Here is a 25,414-nt window from a genome sequence, read left to right as displayed (position 1 = left end):
GTGTGCACTGAGAGAGAGGTAGCTTCGTGCGGTTCACAGTAAAGTCATTTCAAGTATGAAAAACAGCACGTGCAAAGGCCTGAACATGGGACCGAGCTTTGTATGTTCAAGGACCAAAAAATGGCCAATGGGGATAGAGAGTAAAGAGGGGGGACAAGAAAAGAGAGTCAGGCAAATACAGTGCCAGGCACACAGAGCTGTCGTGGGGATTAAATAGGTTAATACATGTAAAGGCTTTTCAGAGGAAACCCTAAATGGGTTAACTAGCCATGTAACAAGGTCCTGGAGAGAGTGACAAGAATCATGACAAACGCAAGGAATAAGCAAAGGCCAAACGAACTGCAGGGTAGAAAGATCAAGGGGAAGAGTGGGACAAGGCTTGCCTGATCATCAAGGGCCAGAACCTGGGGGATCTTGGAGGCCTTGACAAGGAACTGGATTCTGTCCCAATGGCAATAGGGAGCCACTGAAGGCTTTTGAGCCGGAGTAACCTGCTCTGACACACTTATTTTTTTAACTTTATTTATTTTGAGAGAGAGCATGAACAGGGGAAAGGAGCAGAGAGGGAGAGAGAATCCCAAGCAGGCTCCATGCTGTCAGCACAGGGCCTGATGTAGGGCTCGATCCCATGAACTGTGAGATCATGACCTGAGCCAAAATCCAGCGCTGGACCCTTAACGGACTGAGCCACCCAGGCGCCCCTGATCTGACATACATTAAAATATTACTCTGGCTGCTATGTGGAAGACGGACTGCAGCGGGGCAAGGCCGAGTCGAGGCAGGGGGGCGAGTGGGGATGCTGCTGCAGTGATCCAGGCAAGAGATGATGGTGACTGGGACCACAGAGAGAGGGCAGCTGCACAAGATGTTTAGGAGTTAAAAAGGCTCAGGCATGAAAACCGGAGAGGAGGAGGAATTAAACTTAGGTTTCTGGGGGAGCAGCTGGGTGGACGGGGGTGCCTTTAGCAGGAAAGCCTCAGGGAGGCACGGGCTTTCAAGGAGACATCAAGGACTCTATTTGAGGGTGTCTTCTGCAGGCTGCAATGTCAGAGAGACTGCCAGAAATCCCGGGAAGGGTCTGGGCTTGCACCTAAAGCCCTCAGCACAGGCCCTTGCACTGTGACAACTCTACATACTCCCGTCATTAGGAGCCTATCCGCCTGAACGTATCTGGGGTACGCTGCCTCTCCTGCTACCTGCGACGGTACTGACCACCTTCAAAGATGGAAAGAATCTAGAGAGCGGAAAGACATTCTTTATTTTAGGGATGAAAACAGGACAAGGAAGTAAGAAAAAGATACCTTTGTTAGTTGCCCTTGAAGTACCATCGAAAAAATACCCTGGGGAAACAAGGAGGCATTTTGTGTTGGAGGGCAGGGTTGGGGATGAGATACTGGGGTCCTGGAAGCCTGAGTCCCTAAGGTGGATAAGGCCTGAACTCTTGGATCTGAGGGACGAGGGGGCCGTGGACCTGGACTTATGGGTCTGAGGGAGGAGGGGCTGGAAGCCTAGTTTCCTGGGTCTGAGGGAGAAGGGGCTGGAGGTCTGGACTCCCGGGTCTGAGGGAGGAGGTGGATGGTGGCCTGGACTCCTGGGTACGAGGGTGCCGGACACTCAGGTCTGAGGAAGGAGAGCGGATGCTGGCACTCCAGGGTCCCGGGGACTCACCACACCATAAGGGTCGCACTGGCTGATGCTACGGCTGCGAGGGCCGCGAGCAGGCACTGGTTGCCCGGCGTCAGAGCCTCGGGCCTGGCCAGCAGCTCGCCCAGGCTTGGCCTCCATGGTTCCAACGTCTCTGTCTCCTTCGGCGCCCAGCGCAGCACTTTCCGAAAGGAGACCTGGAGCTCGATCTCCCCACGCGGGGGCGCACTGGTCACTGCGGGGGCGAGCACGTCAGTCGGGCGCGCTCCCGGCGCCCCGCGCAGCCCCGCCCCCTCGCGCAGCCCCGCGCGCACCGTTAAGAAAAAAGTAGAGCCGCGCCACTGGGCGCTGGTCGTGCAGGATGGAGCAAGAGAAGGTCCCGCTGTGCGTGGGCTGCACCGGCCGGATCCGCGCCAGGTATCCTTGGGCCCGCGGGATGTCTCGGAAGTAGGACTGGTCCTGCGTCCGGAGCTAAGGGACGCTCGGGCTGAAGCGGTGGGAGGAGCGGAGCCCTGCCCTAACTTGGGTCAGGCTCCCCCTGCAAGCGTCTCGCCAAACCAGAACGTTCGAGTCCCGACCCCCGAACTAGACCACGCCTTCTCGAGCCTTGGCCCCACCCCTCATCCCTTATTAGCGGACCTCCCCCCCCCCCGCCTCCACGCATAACCCCGCCTCCTGGGCGCCGTACTCACTCTCCGGCCCTAAATCCTTCCTTACACGTAAGCCACCCTCCTGAACCTTGACTCCACTTTTAAATCCTGGGACCGTCCCCTTGCACGAAACGTGAATCTAGACCGAGCTCCCTCGAGTCCCACCCCCCTGAGTCCTGACCCCCCCCCCCATCCTCTAGAGAAGCATAACCCGCCTCCTAAACCCTTCGCGTTGGCCCCGCTCCGACTCACACCTCCTCCTGCGAACTTCCAGGAATAAGTGATTTCCTCCTTAGGCAGTTGGAAGTTCACAGTGCAGGAGAACTTAGCCTGCTGACCCCGAGTCACCGTCAAGTCCTGAACTGAAGACATGTCCGCGTCACCACCCGGGCCCGCCCCCGTGCGGCCGCTTCCCTTCCCGGCTCAGCTCTAGTTTCTCCAGTTCGTACCGTTTCTTCTCCTTCCAGGCCCCGCCTCTCACCTGGGCAGTCCAGCGGGAAGTTGCAGGCCTTGGAGTAGCACCCGTAGCAGAGGAAACGCCGGGCGACATCCTGGAACCCTGTGGGACCGAAGCGTGCACCTGGGCTCCGTCTGCGTTCCCCAGCCAGGGTCCCTTTGGCCAACTTAAGGTCTGTTAAGCCTCCGGGCTCTATCGGCCAGACAGGCCCTGGGCGCCGCCTTCCCTGCGCTCACTGGCTGACTCGCCACACTCTCTGGCCTCTAGGACTCCTATTGGCTTGTTTTTGCTTTCAGGCCCGCCTTATATGAGGTTTGTGAGCAATACCTGGTTTTATTACTTTTCTCCAGGGCTCTTATTGGCCTCCTTCGGACCCGACGCCCACCCAGGTTTCGATCCCGACCACCTCCCTGCCCCCTCAATTCTGAGCTTTGAATGAGGTGCTTACCGCAGGGAGGGACGCAGGCCTGGGCTGTGGAGAGAGAGACATAACTACCTTGGAGGGCCTGGAAGTGTCCATCTGGAGCTCCCATAGGCGATGTTACTGGGCCAGATGCTTTCCTCCTACGGGGCGGGGCCAGGCCTGCCGCGGCCCACCTAGGGGGCGGAGCCAGGCCTGCCGCGGGCGATCCAGGGGCGAGGCCTGATCTGCCACCGCCCACCTAGGGGGCGGGGCCAGGCCTGCTGCATTCCAGTAACGTCAGGCCCAGGCATGCTGTTTCTAAGGGCGCTGGGCGGACCCCAGTGTGTTCCACTGAGGGAGCGGGGCTAGACCCCCGGGCGATTGTTTTAGGGACAGGGCCTAACTAGCGGGCTCAGAGTAGAGGTGTTGGCTAGGCTAGAATTCCCCCACTGAGGGGGTCCACTTGGAAAGGAAATGTCAGAGTGCGCCGACAGATCCAGGGAGAGGCCCAGGCCAATCTGGGACGGAACCATCCCAAGAAGGGGTCCTAGCTGGAGAGGAAACCTTCCACCGAAGCGGGGACCACATCCAGAGTGGTCCTGGCAGGGGGAGAGGCTGTGTCAGGAGTGACCCACCGAGGGCAGCGGCTCAGAGGGACTGGGCAGAAGGGAGAGGATGGCTGGCTCAGGAATTTTCTAATTGTGTGTGTTGCGCCTAAGGGAAGGAACTGGAGCCTCTTTTACCTCCTTTAAGCTTCATAATGACCTTCCGCATTTTCTCGGCAGCATCAGGGAAAGCAACGTTAAAGGAGCCTGGGGAATGGAGGGGGGGCCTTGTAGAAAAGACCCTTCCCTTCCTCAGCCCCTCCCCGTCCCTACGTGTCTAGTATATACTGCACCCCCTCTTCTCACCTCCTCCCACCCTGTCTACCTGGAAGCCTGACGACTCCCCAGATGTCCTTCCATCTGCCCCAGGACTATCTCTCCAATGGAACCCCTCTGCATCCTGTGTTATCTTATTGAGGGGGAAGGGGAAGATAAAGATCAAATTCCTCACCAAGTCCTATTACCCCTACATGGTCTGGCTAGTTTCCTCTGGCTCTCTATTCCATCGTGCCCACCTATCATTTCCCCTAGTGTGAAAACAACCATATTCTCTAGCACCTCAGGGCCTTTGCACATGCTGGCTTCTGTTTCTAACACGTCTTTCCCCCTACTCCTGCCCATCCTTCATCTCCGACCTCATGTCGTCTCCTGCGAGGTTTTCCCTGACCACAGATCTAATCCAGTTCCCTATTTTTGTCTCCCGAAGTGTTCCATTCATTCCATTTAGAGTTCTCAGTTTAGAATGTGTATTTATATAATTTATTTTAAAAATTGTAATGTTTATTTTTGAGATAGAGAGCACAAGCAGGGAAGGGGCAGAGAGGGAGACACAGAATCTGAAGCAGGCTCCAGGCTTCGAGCTGTCAGCACAGAGCCCGACGTGGGGCTCGGGAAATCACAAACCCCGAGACCATGACCTAAGCTGAAATCGGACACTTAACCGACTGAGCCACCCAGGTGCCCCCTTACATAATTTATATATACAGCAATCATGTAAGTGTGTACACTGTTAAGTTCGTAAACACGTTGTTCTTCGTTCTTCAGTGCCGTATCCCCAGAACCCAGGGGAGGGCCCTGAGTCTTAGTAAGTATGTGTAGAATGAATTCCAGGATCCAGCTGGAATGGCGACCACAACCGGTGGCCTGTGGCTCCAGTCCATCTCTTGCATGTGTTATATTTGGACTGGAATTTATTTTTAAAAATTAACCAGTTGCCAGCATGTAAAATTTGGGAAAGTCACATAAAACGTTTGGCATTTCTTTTAAAACATTTGGAAGAGGGGCAACACAGAGGCTGTGTTTTTGTGAGGGGGCTAGTAACTACAGCTTAGGGGCGGCTACCTGCTCTACACAGGGCATGCACCTGACCCTCCTCTGTGGTCTCCAGTCTCTGTTCGTTCCTACCCCCCTTTTACGCTTTCTTTCTCCGTCCTTGTGGGTGGGTGTTGGCAGTTTTGACCCTTGCAGGGGCCTCCCAACTGTAAGGTTTTGTGGCTTTTCCCAAAGTGAACGGCTGGATGGTGGATTGGCGATTGGTGGAGATGGCTTTGGAAATTAGAAATGTGGCAGGTGTTATGGACTGAATTGTATGCAGTCTTCCCAAATTCGTATGCGGAAGTCCTAACCCCGAGTACCTCGGACTGTGACTGTACTTGGAGGTACAGCCTTGAAGAGGTCATTAAGTTAAAATTATGTCATCAGGGTGGACCCTGATCCAGCATGACTGATGGCATTGTAAGAGGAGGAAAGCTAGACACAGACACACAAAGGGAAGAGCGTGTGAAGACACAGCAAAAGAGAAGATGGTCATCTACAAGCCAAAGAGAGAGGCCTCAGAAGGACCCAGCCCTGCTCACCCTGATGCCTTGATCTTGGACTTCTAGCCTCCAGAATTGTGAACAAATACCTTTCGGTTGTTTAAGCAACTCAGTTTACGGCACTTTGTTATAGCAACCCCAGCAAGCTAACACACAGGGATTGCTAGTTGCCTCCAAATATCTCTTTAGTAACATCACACTGCATTTCAGCTGGGAAAGCACCCCCGGCCCCGCCAACCACCCAGCTAAAAGGCTAGATTTCTCAACAGCCCTTGCAGCTTGTAGCTGCAGTCATGTGACCCAGTTGTGGTCATATAACCAAGTTCATAGGACATAGTCTTAAAAGAGACATAGCACATTTTATCAATCCTTCCCCTTTCTCCATTTTGCTGCCTGAAGCTTGGATGGATGGCCGGAGCTCTAGCAGTCATGCAGAACCACGAAGATAAGGGCTCCACCCTAGGATGGTAAAGCAGGCAGCCGGAAGGGGTTTGGGTCCCCAAGAAGATGAAATGGTGCTGCCGTACTGAAGTGCCTACCTCAAGACTTCTTTTACACGGGAGAAATAAACTTCCAGCTTGCTTAAGCCGTTGCACATTCCTCTGTGACTTTTTTTTTTTTTTTTAAGTAGGCTTCATGCCCAGCGCAGAGCCCAGCGCGGGGCTTGAACTCACAATCCTGAGATCGAGACCTCAGCTGAAGTCAAGAGTCAGACGCTTAACCAACCCAGCCACCCAGGGGCCCTGTTCCTCTGTGATTTAAGACATATAAAAATGGAAAATATTGGCAAGTGTGGCTGATATGGTGATCTTTGGGTATAAATTGGAGAGGGGGGCACTGAAGCCAGGAAGTGGGTTCAGAATGAGGGGTCAAGGACTTAGGTGTCTCTCCTTGGTCACAGGGCAGATGTGTGGTGTGGAGACGGCAGGATGATCAGGAGGATGTGGTCAGAGTGGGGTGCTCAAATGAGAGGCCAGGATGTTGGAGTCGTCATCCAAGGAATATCTTTGGGCCAAACCAAGTGACTCACAGGGAGGAAGAGTGTGGGATATACCAAGTGAGCCATGCCCAGGGTATGTGTGCGTGCTGTATCGATCGAGTAAATCATGGGAATAAAACAGGGATAGAGTGAAATGTCTAGAGGCAGAGGGGTGGAGGTTGTCTCAAGTGAGCCACAAGGGGGCGTGGGTAGATGTTGTAAAGTCTCCCCAAAAGAGGTGCATGTAAAAAAAAAAGTGCGTATCTGTAGGAACTTCAGCTGTTTCAGACCATCCGGGTTTGAGTCCCGGCTCACCCATCTGTTATGGGTGTTGGGAGTTTTGACCCTTGCAAGGGCCTCCAAACTGTAAGGTTTTGTGGCTTTTCCCAAAGTAACGGCTGGATGGTGGATTGGCGATTGGTGGAGATGGCTTTGGAAATTAGAAATGTCACAGCTGAGACATCCATTTCCAGCCCTCTTCCTTATGTGACCTTGGCCAAATATTTAGCTTTCCTGATCCCCAGTTTGCAAGACGGGGACAATATCAGCGCCTGCCTCTTAGGGCTGGGGCGAGATTTAATGCCGTACAATATAAAGGGCGTCCCCATGCCAAACGATGTGCCGTTTAATGGCCGCGTGACAGAATGTCTGTAAGTGCTTCGGATGGCACACGGTGAGTGTGCTGCTCGTATCGACCACCTCCAGGTTTGAGATGGGGAAACGGAGGCACAGAGAAGTTAGGAAGGTGGCCCGAGGTCACACAGCTAGACTTCAACCCAGGTGGTTGAGCTCCATGACCTGTGGCATACCTCCCTTCTCTACACCATGCCATCCACTCCCTGGTTTTTATATGCAAACAGGATCACCTGCCACCACAGAGAGCCTCTCAGACTCAGCGTGTCCATCTCTTGGGTCCTCCGTCCCGGAGACCTGGAGCTGCCCTTTCCATCCCCCTCACCCTGCACACACCCAATCCAGCATCTCCTGGGTCCGTCCAGGACAGAAAGTCTAGCTGGGCCCCAGCTTCCCCATCTAGAAAATGGGGCCACAAAACCCCACCTCACAGGGCCGGTATGGAGATGTCCTTGAGGAGGATAATTAACATGTGTAACCGCAGACATGGCCCCTCCCATGTATGGGGCCCGTTTGGCACGGTCACATCCTTGACCTTCCTAATCTTCCACGCTCAGGCCCAACCCTCGTCTTGGCCCACCTGGCCCACTACAGCTGGTCCAAACACCGCTGACCTTCTCAGTGGTTGCCCTGCTTTTGCCCTTGGCCTACATGGCCTCAGTCAGATACCGTCTCTTTCTTTCTCCCTGAAATCCTCCAGTGTGGCTCCCGCCTCGAGAGCAAAAACTGAAGCCAGTTCAAGGGCCCACAAGAACGGTTCTCAAAGTGTGTTCCTGGAGCATCACCTGGGAACTTGTTGGAAATGTGCGCTTCCTGGCCCTGCCTCAGACCTACTGGTCTGAAATGGAGGGTGGGGCCCAGGTGTCTGCATTTTAACCGGCTCCCGGGTGATTCTGACATCCACGGGAGCTTGACAACCACTGGCCTACGAGGTCCTACAGGATGTGGTTCTTCGAAGCCTCTGATTTCATCTCTCGCTTTTTCCCTCCGCTCCAGCCTCTTGTGCTGGCTCTTCCCCCAGATGATCTGCATGGCTCTGTCACCTCATGCACATCTTTGCTCAGCCGCATCTTCTAATTTGCAACTCCCCTGACCAACCTACGTGACATAATCACCCCACGGGGCGCCTGGGGGGCTCAGTCGGTTGGGTATCTGACTTTGGTTCAGGTCATGATCTCGCGGTTCGTGAGTTCGAGCCCTGTGTCAGGCTCTGCGCTGACAGCTCGGAGCCTGGAGCCTGCTTCAGACTCTGTGTCTCCCCCTCTCTCTGCCCCTCCCCTGGTCGTGCTCTGTCTCTCTCTCCCTCCAAAATAAATAAAAACATTAGCATTTTTTTTTTAATAATCATCTCATGGGGCACCCTGTTCCCTTTCTGTCCTCTGTTCCCCTCCATATCCTGGATTACCAACTGACACACTATAGTATTTCACTGATTACATTCATTGTCTGTGCCTCCCACCGCCCCCAATACAAGCAACCTGAGGGCAAGTGGTTTGGAGTTCTGGTCACAGCTATGTCCTCAGTGTTGTTTCCGGCACATTCAATAGAAACTTGTCGCTTATGTTGCACCAGCTTCTCCCGGCCTCTGGTCTGTCCCCCACACAACCCCAGAGGATCTTGCTACGCCCAGAGCTGAGCCTGCCCTTTCCCCACTCATAGCCCTGCTCCTTCAGGACAGTCTCCAGTCTCCCTGACCTTGCAGCTAAACCCTGGACGCATGTGTCTAGCTGCCTCCTGGATGTCTCCTGCATCCCTCACGGTCACTACATCCTAGCCCAGCTCACCACCTACTCCCACTCCTGCTCTTTTGCCCGGACTCCCCGTCTCCAGGGATGACCCAGCCCCCACCCTCGCATGGGGACCCCGGGTGCTGTCCGTTATCTTGCAACTCCCCGAACAGCCCATCAGACCCACCCCCTGTCCCTCTTGCTCTGGACTCTCATCTGCGCCCGTGTCCTCTCCTGCACCGTCACAGCCCTTCCCCGCCTTAGGCCTCCCAGCCTCCACTGTCTCCCCACTCCAGTCTGTCCCACACACAGCTCTAGGGGGAGATCTTTTACGTGCAGAACGGGACTCGTTCCTGCTCTTTTCAGAAACTTCTGTGAGGAGGTGGTCTACGTGGGGAGAAAAGGTGTTTTCTGGAGTCCTGAGCCCCTCCCCCCACCCCAGCTCTGAGTTGCCCAGGCCTCTCTTTGGGGTTTGGGGGTCTGTAGCTGAAGTCTTCTCCACGCTCACCCCCTCCCCAGATACCCCCTGGGTGGACAGGAACCTCCCCATCTTTCAGGGTCGTTGTCAGAAAGCTTGGTGGGCAAGAGCAAAAAACAAAAGGCCTAACTGCAGATGTAGAAATAAACCCTGAGCCCTGGACCCCCAGCTGGCCAGTTCATGCTGCAAACAGCGCTCAGGCCTCCCTCCTCCCCCCCACCCTCAAGGTCTGTCTGGTCGGGAGGCTTCTCCCGCTCACCACGCTGCACAGCCGTCAGGGAAGCAAAGCAATTGTCCCATCTTACAGGTGGGTGAGCTGAGACCCTGAGGGAGGCAGCAACACATCCAGAACCTCACAGCCAGGAAGAGGGGGAGCCACACAGCCAGGTGGCTCTGCCTGCTCCCGACTGGGCTTCAGACTCGAGGTCATTTCTGCACTATTCTTTGACCTCCCTGCCAGCATCCGGCCGTCCCTTCTTCCCGACAGATAATCAAGCTCCCTCAGCCTATGGCACCGCCTCAGCATCTGCCACATTTGCCCCCCACGCCCCGCCCCGCGCACACACATCTACCTCTTGGGGGCTTCCGACCCACATCCGCCAGACCATCCCCACCCCACTCACCCTGGGCGGCAGCTATCTCCTGGAGAGAGTGGGTCATCTGGGTGAAGGCGTCATGCAGATGGCTTCTGTCATCGTAGTCTGGGAGTAAGGGCGGAGGGCAGAGGCTGGGAAAAGCAGTCCCCTCAACACCACGTCCAAAGTGTGGAGATTCTCTGTCTCTCTAAGATACCTTCTGTCTCCGAGTCTCTGTCCAACCCCCCCCCCCCCCCGCCACTGCTATCCTGCCCTCTCTGAGTCTGTCCCCTATCTCTGAGTCTATCCCCCCATCTCTCTCCTCCCTTGAGTCTGTCCCCCTACACCTCTGTTCTCCTCCTCTGAGTCTGTCCCCCATCTCTGTTCCCCCCCGTCTATCCCCCCATCTCTGTCCTCTCCTGAGTCTGTCCTCCATGTCTATACTATTCCCTTCTGAGTCTGTCCCCCCAAATGTCTGTCCTCCCCCGAGTCTGTCCCTCACTCTCCATCCTGCTCTAAGTCTGCCCCCACCATCCCCTCTCTGTGTGAATCCCAGTGGTTCTCAAGGCACTCGGGGCCCTCCCTGCACATACCCCCCGGGACCCCGGAGGAGACTGGCAGGTCTCCTCACTGATTTCAATGTCGGCGAGGTCCGCAAAGGCGCTGCTGAATGCCTCCTGACATTTCTGCAGCTCGGGGCCCTGTATACCAGCAAAGATCTGGCAGATGCGGGTGCGTTCCTTATAGGATGTGAAGCAGATCAGACAGGCCCAGGCGGGGGCCCTGAAGACCGTGAGGGCCACCAGGGCACACGGGACAGCGCTGTCTTGGGCCAGCAGGGCCATAGTGGAGGGTCTAGGCCCGGGGAGAAGCTGGTGACCTTTGTGAGGTCACCATGGTGGGGGGGAGGGGCACGTGGTCTAGGGTCAGAGGTCGGATTTCTGTGGCTGGCCAAACGTCAAGCTCTGGGTTTTCCAGGAGAAAGGGTGTGAGCGGCCAGGGGTCAGGTGGGCAATCCCCAGGCTTGTGGTTGGTCCGGACGCCAGGCTCCCAAGAACCTCACCTGTGACCCTGGATGTCCTCACAGGTTAAAGGGTCTCAGGGACCCAGAGGCCGGCAGTGTGGTGTGGGGTGGCCTGACAGGCACTGGCGTGGGGTGGGGGTGTGGGGTCAGAGTGGAGATGGCACAGAGGTACTGTGAGATCCCGAGAGACAGGAGCTGAGACATGGAGGGATGCCAGAAAACACAGTAAGAGAGAGATGAAGACAGAGTCTGAGAGGCCGCTGTGCAGACACACAGAAGACTCCAGAGACACAGTGGAGATGGAGAGACAGCCCAGCTCCTCCACCCAGGGTCCCCCCGGCATGGGGCAGCGGTCCGGGGCTGGGGTCCCCGCCGGGCGTCCCGTGCAGGGCGCAGCCTGGGGAAAGCTAGGAGGCCGTATAGTGATCTCCGTGGGTGTCCTCCTCAACTATACAACCTCCTACCTCAGCCCGGGGGGCGCGGCAGGTGGACAGACAGACGGATGGACGGACAGATGGGGGCCAGGAGGACCAGGGAGGGCGGGGAGGGCCGGGAAGACCCCAGCCGCGATGGTGAGCCCCCGACACGGACCCACAGACTCGAGCTTGTGTGCGGCGAAGGCCCCGCAAGGTCGGTTCTACGGGTGGGTGCCAGGACCCAGGAATCCGGGCCCCCGGCCCCCTCCTCCCCCAGGAACCCAGGAATCAGTCCCTTGGCCCCTTCCTCAGCAGGGACCCAGGAGTTCAGGCCCCTAGTCCCTTCCTCCTCAAAGGGCCCTGGAATCCAGGCCCCCCCCAGCCACCTCCTCCCTCAGACCCGGGAGTCCAGCCAGGCCTGCCTCCCTGGGGAAGACATGGCCTGGCTTCCCGGATGCAGAGTCAGAGGGAGCCTCACCTGTTTTGGAGTTGGGCCCCTTGGGCAAGCAGCTCCCTACCTACCTGTCAGATTCTGGAATCCAGGACTAGGGCGGAGGCGGGGATATGAAACCTTCGAACATCTCTGGATATTTTTCCCCTCTCTCATTTCTTCTTTTGGCCTCCCATCGTTTATAATGATGACAGCTGTGATCCCTGAGCGCTAACACTGCCCCAGGCCTAGTAAGGTGCTGTCGGCTCCCCCCATTGGGCAGGTGAGAAGGCCACCTTGCACTGCCCCACGAGGGGGGAGGCTGGGCCAGAGCAAGTGGGAGGGGCCGGGCCTGGTAGGCTCCGGGGCGGGCACCCAGCCTCCCCACCCGAGGGCTAAAGGTAGCCCGTCTGTGCACCTGCAGGCAGCAGGTCGGTCCCTCCGTCCAGTTCTGTCTGTCCCTCGCTCTAGCTCCATCTTTCTGGCAGTCTCCTCCTGCTGTCTGTTCCTGCTGCGCCTGGTGTCCGTGTCAGCTCCCAGCTCACCTGGTCTCTACCTCCTTCTGCGTCTGTTTCTCCCGGCTCCGCATTGCTCATTCCCCGCTCTCGGCCTTCTCTCTCGGCCTCGCTCAGTCTGTTTCTCCCCTCCTTGGTTCCGGCACTCTCCCTCGCAGATGGCCTCTCCCTCTTTTCTCCTTCCTTATTCTTTTTCTTTCCCTTCTGTCTTTCTTCCTCCCTTGTCCTCCTCCCTCCCTCTCTCTTTGTCTCTCATGCTCTCAGTCTCTTTCTTCCTCAATGTCTCTGTCTCTGGCCGTCTCCCTTCTCCTCTCCCTTTCTCTCCATCTCTGTCTCCCTCTGTCTCTTTCCTCCCTTCCTTCCCACCCCCTTCTTTCTCCCTCCCTTCTCCTTCGCCCCCTCTCTGCCTCTCTCTTCGCGTCTCTCTCTCTCTCTCTCTCTCTCTCTGTCTTTCTCCTTCCCTCTCTCCCTCCCCCTCACAGCTCAGAGCCAGGTCTGGAGCTGGGGGTGGGGTGGGGGTGGTGGTTGGAGAAGGGGCCCAGGGCTGGGGTAGCGACCTGCTGAGGAGGGGGAGGAGAGGCGGGAAGGGGGCGGAGGAGGAAAGGAGGAGATGGGGGGCCAGAGTCGGTCCGGCTCTCATCCCCCTTCCCTCCTTCCCAACCTCCCAGACCCTCAGGCGGGGGCGAGAGTCAGGCCAAGGTGGGGAGGAAGGGGAAGGGAGGAGGCTGCCCCCGCCCCCCCACAACCTGGCCCAGAGCCCAGGCCGGGTTCCCAGCATGCCCCGGGGCTGCCTGGGGCCTGAGGAGGGGGTGAGAGGGGAGCTGAGAATCTTAAAGATTTGCAGGACCCGAGCATCTCCCCACTCCCCCCCCCCAAATTTCTCCTTGGGGAAACTGAGACGCAGAGAAAACCGTCAGGACTTGTTCAAGGTCACCGGACACGGCGCTGATGGAGACACGAACTCCCTGGGCCCATAGGCCCGATTTGGGGAGGGGGTTGGCGCTGGACTTCCCTCAGGTCTGGGTCCCCCTCCCCCTCTCTGCAGACCCTGGGGAGCCCCCAAGGGTCAGAGAGCAGACCCAAACAGTCTGGCACCATGGCAACCGGCTGGCCCCGCCCCCTTAACCCCCAGAGGGCTGGGATCCAGCTGGGGCTTAAAGAGGAGGTGGGGACGCCTGGGTTCGGGGGAGGAAGGGGCAAGGGGCCCGGACTCCGCCGTTTTGTGAAGGGTGGGGGCTGGGCTGTGGATTCCCAGGTCTGAGGGAAAAAGAGGCCCGAGGCCCAGTCTCTCTCGGGTCCTGGGGTAAAGAGGGCTAAGGGTTCGGATTCTGGGGGAGGGGGCTGGGTTGCGGACTCCCAGGTCTGAAGGAGGAGGGGGCTGAGGCCTGGAATCCCAGGTCCCCAAGGGAGCCTGGATGCTGGGCCTCTCCTCCGCCAGACATCCCCTGCCCCCGCCGCTGACCCTGGCCTGTCTGGCAGCCCAGACAACCTCCCCCCCCCTCCTCCGCCCCCACCTCGCACGGCTCACCCTTGACCCCTCAAAGCCCCGCAGCCCCTTCCCTGCCCCTCCCCCTCCCCTCCAGCCAGACGTTAACCCTTCCGCTGCCAGAGGCACCTCCAAAGCCAACCTCTCTCCCTCCACCTCCCCTGAGGGCTCGGGCGGGCATCTTGCCCCAGTGTCCTCCAGCCTCCGCGTCCAGCTACCCCGGCCCCAGCTCCCTCCTCCTCTGGAATCCGGGAGGCGTTCCCCGCCCTCTCCTCCTCCGGACCCCGGAATCCAGGCCCCCAGCCCCCTCCTCCGAGGATTCAGGAGTCTGGGTCCCCAGCCCCCTCCTCCTCCAAGAACCCAGAAACCCAGGCCGCCGCGGCCTCCTCCCCCTGGGACCCCGGGTACGGGCCCCAGCGCCCTACCCCCGCCCCCCGCCGCCCCACCCCCCGCCCGCTTTCCGCAGACTCACGGCTCCGCCGCTCCCGCGTCGGAGGGCAGGGGCTCCCCGGCCAGCCCCCAGGCCGCGCCGCGCCGCGCCCGCCGCCGCCGCCGCCCGCTCTCCATCCTCTCCCCGCCTCCGCCGCCCGACGGCCTCTCCCCTTCCTCCCGGCGGCCCCGCCATCCTCCTTCCCTCCTCCCGACTCCCTCCGGTCCGCGTCTCCGCCCGGGACCCCGCGGGCCGGCCCCCTCCCCGGGCGCCCCCGCCCGGCCCCTCCCCGCCGCCGGCCGGGCCCGGCCTGCCTCCCCCGGCCCCGGAGCTGGCCCCGGTCCAGGGGAAAAAATTCCATCCAGCCCCGGGGAGGAGGCGCGGGCGGGGGAGGGAGCGCGCGGGGAGGCCGGCCGGGAGCGTGACGCAGGGCGGAGGGAAGGGACAAAAGGGGCCGGGGCGGCGGGGCGCCGCGCTCCACTTCTCCCTCCCTCCGCCTCCTGCGGCCGGCCCGGCTCTCCCCTCTCCGCTTTCTCCCGCGCCCTCCACCTCTGCGCCCTCGCCTTGTCGCCGCGGTCGCCGCCTCCTGCGCGGTGCATTCTCCTCCCGGTCTCTCCGTCTCTGTGTCTCTCCTCTTCCTCCCCCCCCCCCCCGCCCCAGCGGGGTCTGCTCCCCTCCTCGCTCTCCCCCCTTCCTGCCCTCCCAGCCTCCTTCCCCTCCCTCCGCTTCGCCACCCCCCGCCCCCCGCGCTGGGGCCCCAAAGGTGAATCAGACCCATAGCTGCCCTTGCAGACGGAGCTCACAGTCTGACGGAGGAGACAGCCTCAGACGCAGACAGTTCCAATGCAGGGCGATCGGGGTATGACAGAGCCAGAGGCCAGCGGCTGTGCGAGCCCAGGGGAGGAAGGAGCCCTTTCGGCTGGAGACAGCCGAAGGGACCTCCGAGAACCGGGAGAAGTTACATCTGGATGGCCGAGAGGGGGGCTGGCCGCAGCAAGGACGTTCCTGGCAGAGGCTCTAAGGCAGGGAACCGGGGGCGATTCCGGGAGGACCGCAAAGCAGTCAAGTCCGCCTGGAGCCTTAGAGGACAGGAGCCGAGGAGCTCCGAAGATGCGGCTGAGGCGGTGGGCGGGGCCAGGCTCGAGAGCGTTTTGAAGGCCAGGCTGGGAACTTTCTCCTGGGGGTGACCGGGAGCCGTGGAGGGTGGTAGTCAGGTCTGGACGTCAGAGAGACCCCTCTGGGGCCCTGTGGGGGATGGGTGGAGGGGGCGGATGCCCGGGCTGGGGCTGGGACCCTGCGGACAGAAAGGAGAGGGTGGGGCAGAGAATGTGTGCCGGCAGGAGGGACTGGGCACTGACCGACTGTGGGCGTGATGGGGAGGGGAAGACGTGAAGAAGACACAGCCACCAGGAGTCTGGCCCAGGAACTGAGGGGACAGAAGTTGTTCCCAAATGGGAACCAGGAGGAAGAGGGAACTGGGGAGGATAGGTGCTATGCGCAGCTTGGAACTTTGTGGGCGTTTGGGTCAGGGGACGTTTAGGGAACACATTCAGGCAGCGGTGGGTATGTGATTCTAGGGCTCCAACAGTGAAAAATGCGTTTGCCTTCCACCCTGCCCCCCAGACACCCAGTACTTGCTGGAGATCGCTTAGGCTTACCAATTTCTTGTGTATCTTTTCAGCCGAATTCTATGTATCTATGCACATATGTTATGCCACCCCTTTCTCTTTTTTTTTGTCCCCAGCTGGGATCACATTGTCCTACACTTTGCTTTTTTAACACTGCGTCTTGAAGAGCCTCCCCTATCCATGCTTATAGACCCAACTTCTCCATTTTAGGGGCTATATAGTATTCCATTGCATACATTATCCATACTTAACTCAGGCAATTGGGAGATTTGTTTTCTTGCATACAGAAACTAATGCTTATGCATATGCAAATTACTTCTTTTAAAAAATGTTTATCTATTTATTTTGAGAGAGAGAGAACGCATGCGCACACACGAACTGGGGAGGAGCAGAGAGAGAGAATGCCAAGCAGGCTCCACACCATTGGCACATTGCGGGATTCCGTGCGAAGCTCAGGAACCCTGATACCATGACCCAAACCGAAATCAAGAGTTGGATGCCTAACGGACTGAGCCACCCAGGAGCCCCATTTGTTTTTTATTTTTGTTTTTATTTTTTACTGATTTCTTCCGATGCTCTTAAGCCTCTGAACTCAGATATTGGATACTGACCTCAAAGTCTTTTAAATTTTGTTTTTAATTACTAACGATAGGAATAATGGCAATGACAACACATACCCTTTGCTGAGTGTCTAGTTTGGGGTGGGACCTGGGCTTGGTATTTGTTATAAATCAGATCATCCAGTCATCACAGCAATCTTACTATTTTTAAAATATTTTTAAAATTATTTTATTTATTTTATTTAATATGAATATTTTAGATTTAAATTTTATTTAAATTTAAATATAATTAAAATTAAATTTATTAATATTTTAAATTTAAAATTAATATTTAATATTTTTAATATATTTTTAAAATTTTTTTTAATGTTTATTTATTTTTGAGACAGAGAGAGACAGAGCATGAACGGGGGAGGGGCAGAGAGAGAGGGAGACACAGAATCAGAAACAAGCTCCAGGCTCTGAGCCACCAGCCCAGAGCCCGACGCGGGGCCCGAACTCACGGACTGCGAGATGGTGACCTGAGCTGAAGTTGGACGCTCAACGACTGAACCACCCAGGCCCCCCCAAATATTTTTGATTTAGAGGGAGAGCGTGGGGGGTGGGGGGAGGAGGGGCAGAGAGCAGGAGAGAGAAAATCCCAAGCAGGCTCCAGGCTGTCAGCACAGAGCCCTATGTGGGGATTGATCTCATCGTGACCTAAGCTGAAACCAAGAGTTGGACGCTCAACCGGCTGAGCCACCCAGGCGCCCCTCAGAGCAGTCTTACTATTGGAATTGTTTTATCTCTGTGTAAGGATGAGGCAACTGAAGTTCTGAACAGGGAGTTAGCCAACCTCCAAAGTGAATGGCAATGGCAGGACTTGAACCCTGCTCTCTGTGGCTCCACGGTCCATGCCTCTCCTTTGGAGGTGAGCTGCCTCTGCAAAAATATGCAGCTTACTTGGGATTAGTATTTGGCTCCTGTCATGCACACGAATTCACATGGGAGAAAAAGGACATTCTGTCAGGCCCTACACCTTGATTTGGTATCCAGAATTACTGTCACTCTGCATTTACCCCAGATGCCCTATAGTCTGGACAGGACAGTAACTGCACCACCCTGCTGTCTCCTTTTCCTGGCTCTGATCCTGTCATGTTGTGATTCTCGGTGTCTGGGTCTGGCTCTGGGAATTCACTGAGGGCACCATCTAGGCCTGAGTCATCTCTGTGTCCTCACTATCACCCAGCATAGGGTGTGGCTCATAGCAGGGGCCCAGGAAAGGGTTTGCTAACGAAATGGAGGGATAGATGAATAACAAACAGCTTTATGGGTTGGGTTGCCTTGGGACTTGCTTAAGCCTCTGGGGTAAAAGAACATACATAATTCCCGTTGGTTCCTAAAACATAAGGCCTACATTCTCATTGGTTAGTGAGTCACAGGACCAACTGTTTCCATCATTCTCTGATATAGAGTTTTCGACTTCCTTGGCACCTAAGACTCAGCTGACCCGTTCCCACTAATCGCTGAGACTCAGGACCCACCATTCCAACCAATCCCTGAGAGTCATGACCCACCCTTCCCATCAGCTCCTGGGACTCAGGACCCACCTTCCCATCAGCCCCTGAGACTCTGGATCTACCTTTCCCGTCAACCCTGGAGACACCAAGGCCACCATTTTCATCAGACATTGGCATACAAATACTGTTGTTCTTTTCAGTCCCTGAGACCCAACATCTATAATTCCTATACCCCTAGGATACAGGGCCCACCATTCCCACCAACTCCTGAGATACAAGTTCTGCCATAATTATTATCCCTTGGAACAGTGTGCCAATGGAAAATAGAACCATCCCACCCATCACAAATACATCCCCACGATCCCAGAACAGGAACTATTAGCCATGAAGACATCTGTCTTGAAGTAGGTCTGAGTCAATAATTCACTGATTAATACTGTAGAAAAGAAGGCACCAGGTCATGAAGAACATCAAAGTAGCAGAGAATCCTTCCATATGAGGGATCAAACCCAAACCCGAGATAATCCTACAGTACCGCCAGAAAATCCTTCCACTCGGGGGTTAAACTCCAAACTCAAGATAATCCTACAGCACCACTTAATCCCCACAGGTGCGATAATCCTCAGGCTGGCAGAGCAACCAAAATACCAGATGATCCAAATGCAACACAAGCTCCGGTTGCACCATTAAGTTATCCCAGATGGGCACTTGCCCCTCGTAGGACTTGGGGACAGGGGCACCTTTTCTGTGTGTGTGTGTGTGTGTGTGTGTGTGTGTGTGTCTGTCTGTCTGTCTGTGTGGCAGGTGCAGAGAACACAAAGCTTTGTCCCTTTATTAACCCTTTCCTGGGCGGAGGGTAGGAAACATGGGAGGGATTTTGAAGGGAGAGTTTCTCCGCAGCCTGTTTCTTCCCCTTAGGGCCATGCCTTCTGTTCATCCAAATAGTGAAGGACCTCCAGCTACCCTGTTTTTTGTTTTTTTTTTTTTTTTGCATCTCTTCAAAAGGTAGGGAGGGTGGTTCTGAGGTTCAAGGAGACTGGCGTGGATGGGTGGTTTTCCAAGCCCCTAAGCGGCCATCTACTTCCGCTTCCTCTGGTAATACAGCCTCTTTGGTGTACGAAATCCACCCATGTGACTCTACTGAGAATGTTCTGGGACTAATGCAACTTCCATTCCGCAAAACATGTGGTCTGGGCATTTGACCCAACACAGGCCAATCAGAACATTCATTTGTGTCCCCCCCGACCCTGAAACAGAACTGATTAGAATCCAAGCTTTTACTTTTTAATCTTAAAAAAAAATTTTTTTAGAGGATTTTAAGACTCATAACCCTGAGATAAAGAGTTACATGCTCCACTGACTGAGGCAGCCAAGCGCCTCTTTACTTTTTTATTTTGACGCCTCGTTTTGTTATTTATTTTTTATTTATTTGGTCTTATAAAATATACAAGCATTAAAAAAATTTTTCTTTAACGTTATTTGTTTTTGGGAGAGAGAGAGAGAGAGTGCGCCTCGGGGAGGGGCACAGAGAGAGGGAGACACAGAATCTGAGGCAGGCTCCAGGCTCTGTGCTGCTAGCACAGAGCCTGACCCAGGGCTTGAACCCACGAACTGCAACTGAGCCACCCAGGCACTCCAAGTATACAAGCATTTGTACACACATGTAGTGTTTTTGTTTTCCAAGAACAGAATTATATTGTATATAGCAAAGTGTTTAAGAGCACAGATTCTGAAGCCAGGCTGAATCCTGGCTCAACCATTTTCTTAGCTGTGTCTTTTTAGGCCTCAATTTTGGCATCAGTGAAATGGGTATGATAATTAATAGTACCTACATCACAGGATTGAGATATGAGGATTACAGGAGTTAATACGTATAAAGTGCTTAAGACAGTGTCTGGCTCCTAGTAAGCCACAGATAGGATTATCTGTTGTTATTATTCCCACAAAAAATAGAAAGCTAGCTCTTTAGTCTAACTTCTACATAAACATGCACAGCATTTTCTAGAAACAGGACAATTTATACTTATGGAAATATTGTTTACTACATTCTTCCTCCTCTCCCTCCTCTTTCTTTTTCCTTTGCTTGCTTTTTTTTTTAAGGTCTTTATTTATTTTTTTTTTTAATGTTTATTTATTTTTGAGAAAGAGAGCGAATGAGCACAAGTAGGGTAGGGGCAGAGAGAGGGAGAGGCCGAGGATCCGAAGCAGGCTCTGTGGCTCAGCGCAGAGCCGTATTTGGGGCTTGAATTCATGAACCGGGAGATCATGACCTGAGCCCAAGTCAGACCCTTAACCACCCGAGCCACCCAGGCGCCCCTAGCTTGTCTTTTCTCGACTCCTTCCTTCTTGTCCACACCCCAGGCACCTCTTCACCCTGAATTACATATGGTATCTGTCATGGGTTGAATTATGTGCCACCCACCCCTATGTTGAATTCTTAACTCCCAGTACCTGTGAATGTGACCTGATTTGGGGGTCTTTAAGATGTAATCAAATTAAGATGAGATCATACTAGAGTAGAGTGAGCCTTAAATCCAATGACTGGTATCTTTTTTTTTTTTTTAATGTTTATTTATTTTTGAGAGAGAGACACAATGCGAGCAGGGAAGGGACAGAGCGTGAGGGAGACACAGAATCTGAAGTAGGCTCCAGGCTCTGAGCTGTCAGCACAGAGCCCGACGTGGGGCTCGAACTCACAAACCGTGAGATCATGACCTGAGCCGAAATCAAGGGTCAGATGCTCAACCAACTGAGCCACCCAGGTGCTCCTAAGATCATAATAGCCACTTTTAAATTTAAGCATCCTGGTGTAAGGGGAGTGAAAACCTTGTGTGTGCATTCAAAGTCAAAATTTTATCTGTCAGTTGAAGTGTGTGTATATGTGCGCGCGTTGAGTAATTACATAATTACAGGAGTAAGACGCTGAAATAATTAATGATGATTGCAGGCTGTAGGTTGGGTTTTCAGGAAAGGGACTCTGAAAAAGAAATTAGGGTTTAGGATATGAACTGGGGAGCGCTGTCAGGTTCAGCAGCGTAAAGGGGGGCAGGGAGAGGAAGAAGCTGAACTATGATACCTCATCTAGTCCCACAGGCAGCTAGAGCTGAATGCCCCCAGGCACGTGTCTCAAGAGGCAAGAGGACCAAGTCTTTGTATTACACATTGACCTGGCATTGGATGTGGGCTGCCCCTAGGGAGGGGCTGTGACCGAGGGCAAGGGAGTGGGCAAGGCAGTCTGAGGGCAGTCTCTGGGACGGGCACTCAGCTGCAAGACCTCAACACCCTCAGCAGTGTCCTGGAGGGGAAGTCTGTCCATTATAGCATGCCTTTTACATGCCCCAAACAAATTTTGAGAGCTTCCGTGTAATTATGTAAATCAGGAAGGAGAGTGAGTGTTGGTGTGAATATTAAAGGTGCTTCAGGGGCGCCTGGGTGGCTCAGTCCGTTAAGCGTCTGACTTCAGCTCAGGTCACGATCTCATGGTCCGTGAGTTCGAGCCCCGCGTTGGGCTCTGGGCTGATGGCTCAGAGCCCGGAGCCTGTTTCTGATTCTGTGTCTCCCTCTCTCTCTGCCCCTCCCCCATTCATGCTCTGTCTCTGTCTGTTTCAAAAATAAAATAAACGTTAAAAAAAAATTAAAAAAAAAAATAAAGGTGCTTCATTCAGATACCATTAGGAAGACAGTTTTCTCCTCTTGCAATGGACAAATTCCTGTAAAAATGTGAAGAATAAATAACGTGAGGCAAAACAGCAAAGATCAGATCGAATGGAAATTCAGAGATCATTTCTATGGCAGGCAGCCTTCTTTGTACAATTGTTTTGTATTCTGCCATTCATACTATTAAAAATAATCTTTAATAACTATATTTGATTTTTTAGTTATTTAATTGTATTTTTAAAAAGTATTACTTCAGGGGTGCCTGGGTGGCTCAGTCAATTAAGTGTCCAACTCTTGATCTCGGCTCAGGTCTTGATCTCAGGGTTTTGAGTTCAGGCCCTGTGTTGGGCTCCACACTGGGCATGAAGCCTACTTAAAAAAAAATAAAAAATAGGGGCTTCTGAGTGGCTCAGACAGGTAAGCATCCAACTCTTGATTGCAGCTCAGGTCATGATCTCACAGTTTGTGGGATCAAGCCCCACGTTGGACTCTGCACTGGCAGCACAGAGCTTGCTTGGGATTCTCCCTCTCTCTCTCTCAAAATAAATAAACATTAAAAAATTATAATGAAATAAAAAGTTAAAAATAAATAAATAAATGGTAAAAAGTATTCCTTCACATTTGTGAGGATGAATTTTAGAAGTTTGACAGCTTTGCTGACTTAAATTTCTTGAAGTGGAAATAAAACTCTCTAAAATTATGTACAACAACTTGTATGATAAATCACCTTTGATCCAGACATAATAGTGAATGCAAAGAGCATGAGGAAAATAGGAAAGTGTTAGAAAATTAGATCCGCTGAATACGTGTTGTTCTTACCAATCAAACCTCAAAACAACATATTTTATAAGAATACTTTTGAGGGGTGTCTGGGTGGCTCAGTCGGTTAAGCATCCAACTTTGGTTCAGGTCATGATCTCGCTGTTCCCGAGTTCAAGCCCCACGTCAGGCTCTGTGCTGACAGCTCAGAGCCTGGAGCCTGTTTCAGATTCTGTGTCTCCCTCTCTTTCTGCCTCTCCCCTGTTTGCACTCTCTCTCTCTGTCTCTCTCTCTCTCTCTCTCTCTGTCTCTCTCTCTCTCTCTCTCTCTCTCTCTCTGTCTCTCTCAAAAACAAACATTAAAAAAATTTTTTAATAAAGTAAAAGAATATTTTGGAAGGATAATTTATATAGATACAAGTGCATATATTAAGTTTTGAGCCTATTAAGGCCAAAAGCTTACATCACAGCTGCCAAGTTGACTGCAAAATACTGTCAACTGTTTTCAGAAGTGGAAAATGAATGATTTTCAAAATTTGCCCAAGCTATTAGTCCCACAAGTTCTTTCTAGAAAACATAGTTTGAAAAATTGTCTGGATCTTATTAAGCTGTGCACAGACTTCCTGTGTGTATTACTTCCGTATCTTGTACATGGAACATTTGGATATGAAGAAACCATCAGGTATCTTTTTATCTGATTTGCAATGAAAAATTTTTAAATTTATTTATTTTGAGAGAGAGAGAAAGAGAGCACATGTACATGCACGAGCGGGGGAAGGGGCAGAGAGAGAGGGAGAGAGAATCCCAAGCAGGCTCTGAACTGTCAGCACAGAGCAAGATGTGGGACTTGATGTCACGAACCGTGACATCATGACCTGAGCTGAAATTGAGTCAGATGCTTAACTGACCGAGCCACCCAGGTGTCCCTGATTTATAATGAACTTAACCCTGTTTCTACTTGATTGCTGAGATATTTCTAGGTCTTATACATAGTTAATAAGACAGTGAATATGGCTTATGAAATATATGTGGAATGGAAAAGCAGTGTTGTCATTGATAATGGAACGAAAATGGAGAAGGCTATGAGGGAATTAGAAACTGCAAGCGTATTATGATGTGTTCACACTCTTTAGCTGTGTGTCTAAAGTGACTGGAGCTCAGTACCAGGTGAACAATTACCGGCCATAAGCAGAAAGATGGTGGGCTACACTGTTATGGTTCTTCTTCAGCCAAAATCAATCTCATGACATACAATAGGTTTTGGAACTGCATTCAAACAAAATGGCAAAAAAACTTTTCTATGTCCAAAGGCCCACTTGAGCAAAAGAAGATATTTTTTATTTTTTAAAGTTTATTAATTTTTTTTTTTTTTTTTTTTTAGTAATCTCTACACCTAAGGTGGAGCTTGAACTTATGACCCCGAGATCAAGAATCTCATGCTCGGGGTGCCTGGGTGGCTCAGTTGGTTAAGCATCCGACTTCAGCTCAGGTCATGATCACGCAGTTTGTGGGTTTGAACCCTGCATCCCGCTGTGTGCTGACAGCTCAGACCCTGGAGCCTGCTCTGGATTCTGTGTCTCCCACTCTCTCTGCCCCTCCCCGACTCGTGCTGTCTGTCTCTCTCTCTCTCTCTCAAAAATAAAACATCAAAAAATATTACAAAAAAAAAAAAAAAACCAACAGAAGGTCATGCTCTTCCAACTAAGCCAGCCAGGTGCCCCAAGAAGAGATTTTATGGTATACTCTGCATGGCAATATTAACATATCAAGACTTCCTGACAACTGAGAGTTGCTTATAGAAAAAGCGGTTGGTTTATCTGATGAGCCTACTGAAGAGGTAGCCAAACCAAGGTGCTTGGAGCATGGAGGTAGTCTATACAGATAGGTGTTATAAAAAGTTGGTCGCCATCCTGCTCCTACCAAGGTGCCAAAGTTGGTGTGTAGCTGTTGAAAACCAGGCTCACAGATGGAAATTCAGACCTCATTCTTGTAGTGTAGGTGTCTTCTAAAATGGCTCCCAATGATCTCCACTTCCTGGTATTCATGCCCTTGTGTAACCCAGCTCCCCTGAGTATGGGCCGCACCCATTGACTTGCTTATAACTCATAGAATATGGTGAAAGTGATGGGATGTCATTTCATTTCCAAGATCAGGTTACAAAGGCCTGGGATTTCTGTCAAATTCTCTCTATTGCTTTCCTGGCTTTCATTATTAATGAAGTAAGTGGCTATACTGTGATCTCCCATTTTGGAAGGACCTAGGTATTAAGAACCTGAGGGAATCCTAGCAAGGAACTGAGGCACTCGGTACAACCTCCTATGAAGAATGTTGCACAAAACCAATGAATGAGCTTGGAAGTGAGTCATTCCAAGTAGAGCCTTCAAACGAGACTGCAGGTCTTGGATCAGCACCTTGGTTTTAGCCTAGTGAGAAAGTATGAAACAGAAGACTGAGATAAGCTATGCTCAGACCCTTGACTCACAGAAACCTTGAGATAATAAATGTGTTGGGTTTTTTTTCTTTTAATTAAGTAGTCTCCACACCCAACGTGGGGCTTGAACTCATGACCCTGAGATCAAGAGTCACATGCCCTACCAACCGAGCCAGCCAGGTGCCCCAATAAATGTGTTGTTTTAAGCTGCTTAGTTTTGGGATCATTTGTTACACAGCAAAAGATGACTAATACAGTTTTGACATCCTGGAAGTCAATGGCCTTGCTCCATTGTCATGTTTCTCATTCGAGATGGAAGAACAGATTATTCCTGAGTAATTATGCGAAGTAGCCAGTGCCTGCAAAAACCTCAGGGGAAAAGAAAAAAAAATGTGAGAGAGGGCAGGGCTTTCTCGCTTTTGATAATGTCAGGCTGGGTTATTTCAATCAGCCCTTCTACTGAAAACAACTAAAAGCACTGGATAAAATGCTAACAACAGTGCTTGCAAAATCATGAAAGATAGGACAATCTAGTGAGGAGTTTCCCAGGTTAGGGTTTTTTTTTTAATTTTTTTAATGTTTATTTATTTTTGACAGAGAGAGACAGAGAGA

The 25,414-nt window shown here is 52.9% G+C and overlaps 1 protein-coding gene and 1 long non-coding RNA gene across 10 annotated transcripts; one reads left to right on the top strand and one right to left on the bottom strand.

Annotated features, from left to right (window-relative positions):
• Positions 1 to 505: 505 nt before the first annotated feature.
• On the bottom strand, positions 506 to 12,780 carry SPACA6 (sperm acrosome associated 6). 9 transcript variants are annotated; one of them, XM_053210979.1, is made up of 10 exons: positions 10,600 to 11,678; positions 10,017 to 10,094; positions 3,898 to 3,966; positions 3,200 to 3,223; positions 2,744 to 2,853; positions 2,547 to 2,651; positions 1,959 to 2,115; positions 1,669 to 1,879; positions 1,302 to 1,340; positions 506 to 856 (listed from the first exon to the last, which is right to left on the bottom strand). In XM_053210979.1, the coding sequence occupies exons 1-9, from the start codon at positions 10,811 to 10,813 to the stop codon at positions 1,307 to 1,309; spliced, it is 1,002 nt and encodes a 333-aa protein (XP_053066954.1). In that variant the 5' UTR covers positions 10,814 to 11,678; the 3' UTR covers positions 506 to 856; positions 1,302 to 1,306. The 9 variants fall into 9 exon arrangements, with proteins under 9 accessions (XP_053066954.1, XP_026892958.1, XP_026892962.1 ...); XM_027037157.2 differs by lacking the exon at positions 1,302 to 1,340 and having other exon boundaries at positions 506 to 1,234; XM_027037161.2 differs by lacking the exons at positions 506 to 856; positions 10,600 to 11,678 and adding an exon at positions 12,384 to 12,780 and having other exon boundaries at positions 1,236 to 1,340; positions 10,017 to 10,120.
• Positions 1,868 to 6,162, top strand: LOC106973013 (uncharacterized). The gene is made up of 2 exons (XR_008293770.1): positions 1,868 to 2,061; positions 2,762 to 6,162. It is a non-coding gene; the product is annotated as an uncharacterized LOC106973013 (long non-coding RNA).
• Positions 12,781 to 25,414: the final 12,634 nt, after the last annotated feature.

Source organism: Acinonyx jubatus, chromosome E2, assembly GCF_027475565.1.
Source record: "Acinonyx jubatus isolate Ajub_Pintada_27869175 chromosome E2, VMU_Ajub_asm_v1.0, whole genome shotgun sequence".
In the NCBI taxonomy this organism is placed as follows: domain Eukaryota; kingdom Metazoa; phylum Chordata; class Mammalia; order Carnivora; family Felidae; genus Acinonyx; species Acinonyx jubatus.
This window is presented reverse-complemented; position numbering and strand designations above follow the sequence as displayed.

Coding starts and splice junctions, on each gene's coding strand:
- SPACA6 (XM_053210979.1), bottom strand. CDS start 10,813: ATGGCCCTGCTGGCCCAAGACAGCGCTGTCCCGTGTGCCCTGGTGGCC. Junction 10,095..10,599: donor CCTCGCCGACATTGAAATCA/GTGAGGAGACCT, acceptor CCTTACTCCCAG/ACTACGATGACAGAAGCCAT. Junction 2,652..2,743: donor GCCTGGAAGGAGAAGAAACG/GTACGAACTGGA, acceptor TCTTCAGTTCAG/GACTTGACGGTGACTCGGGG.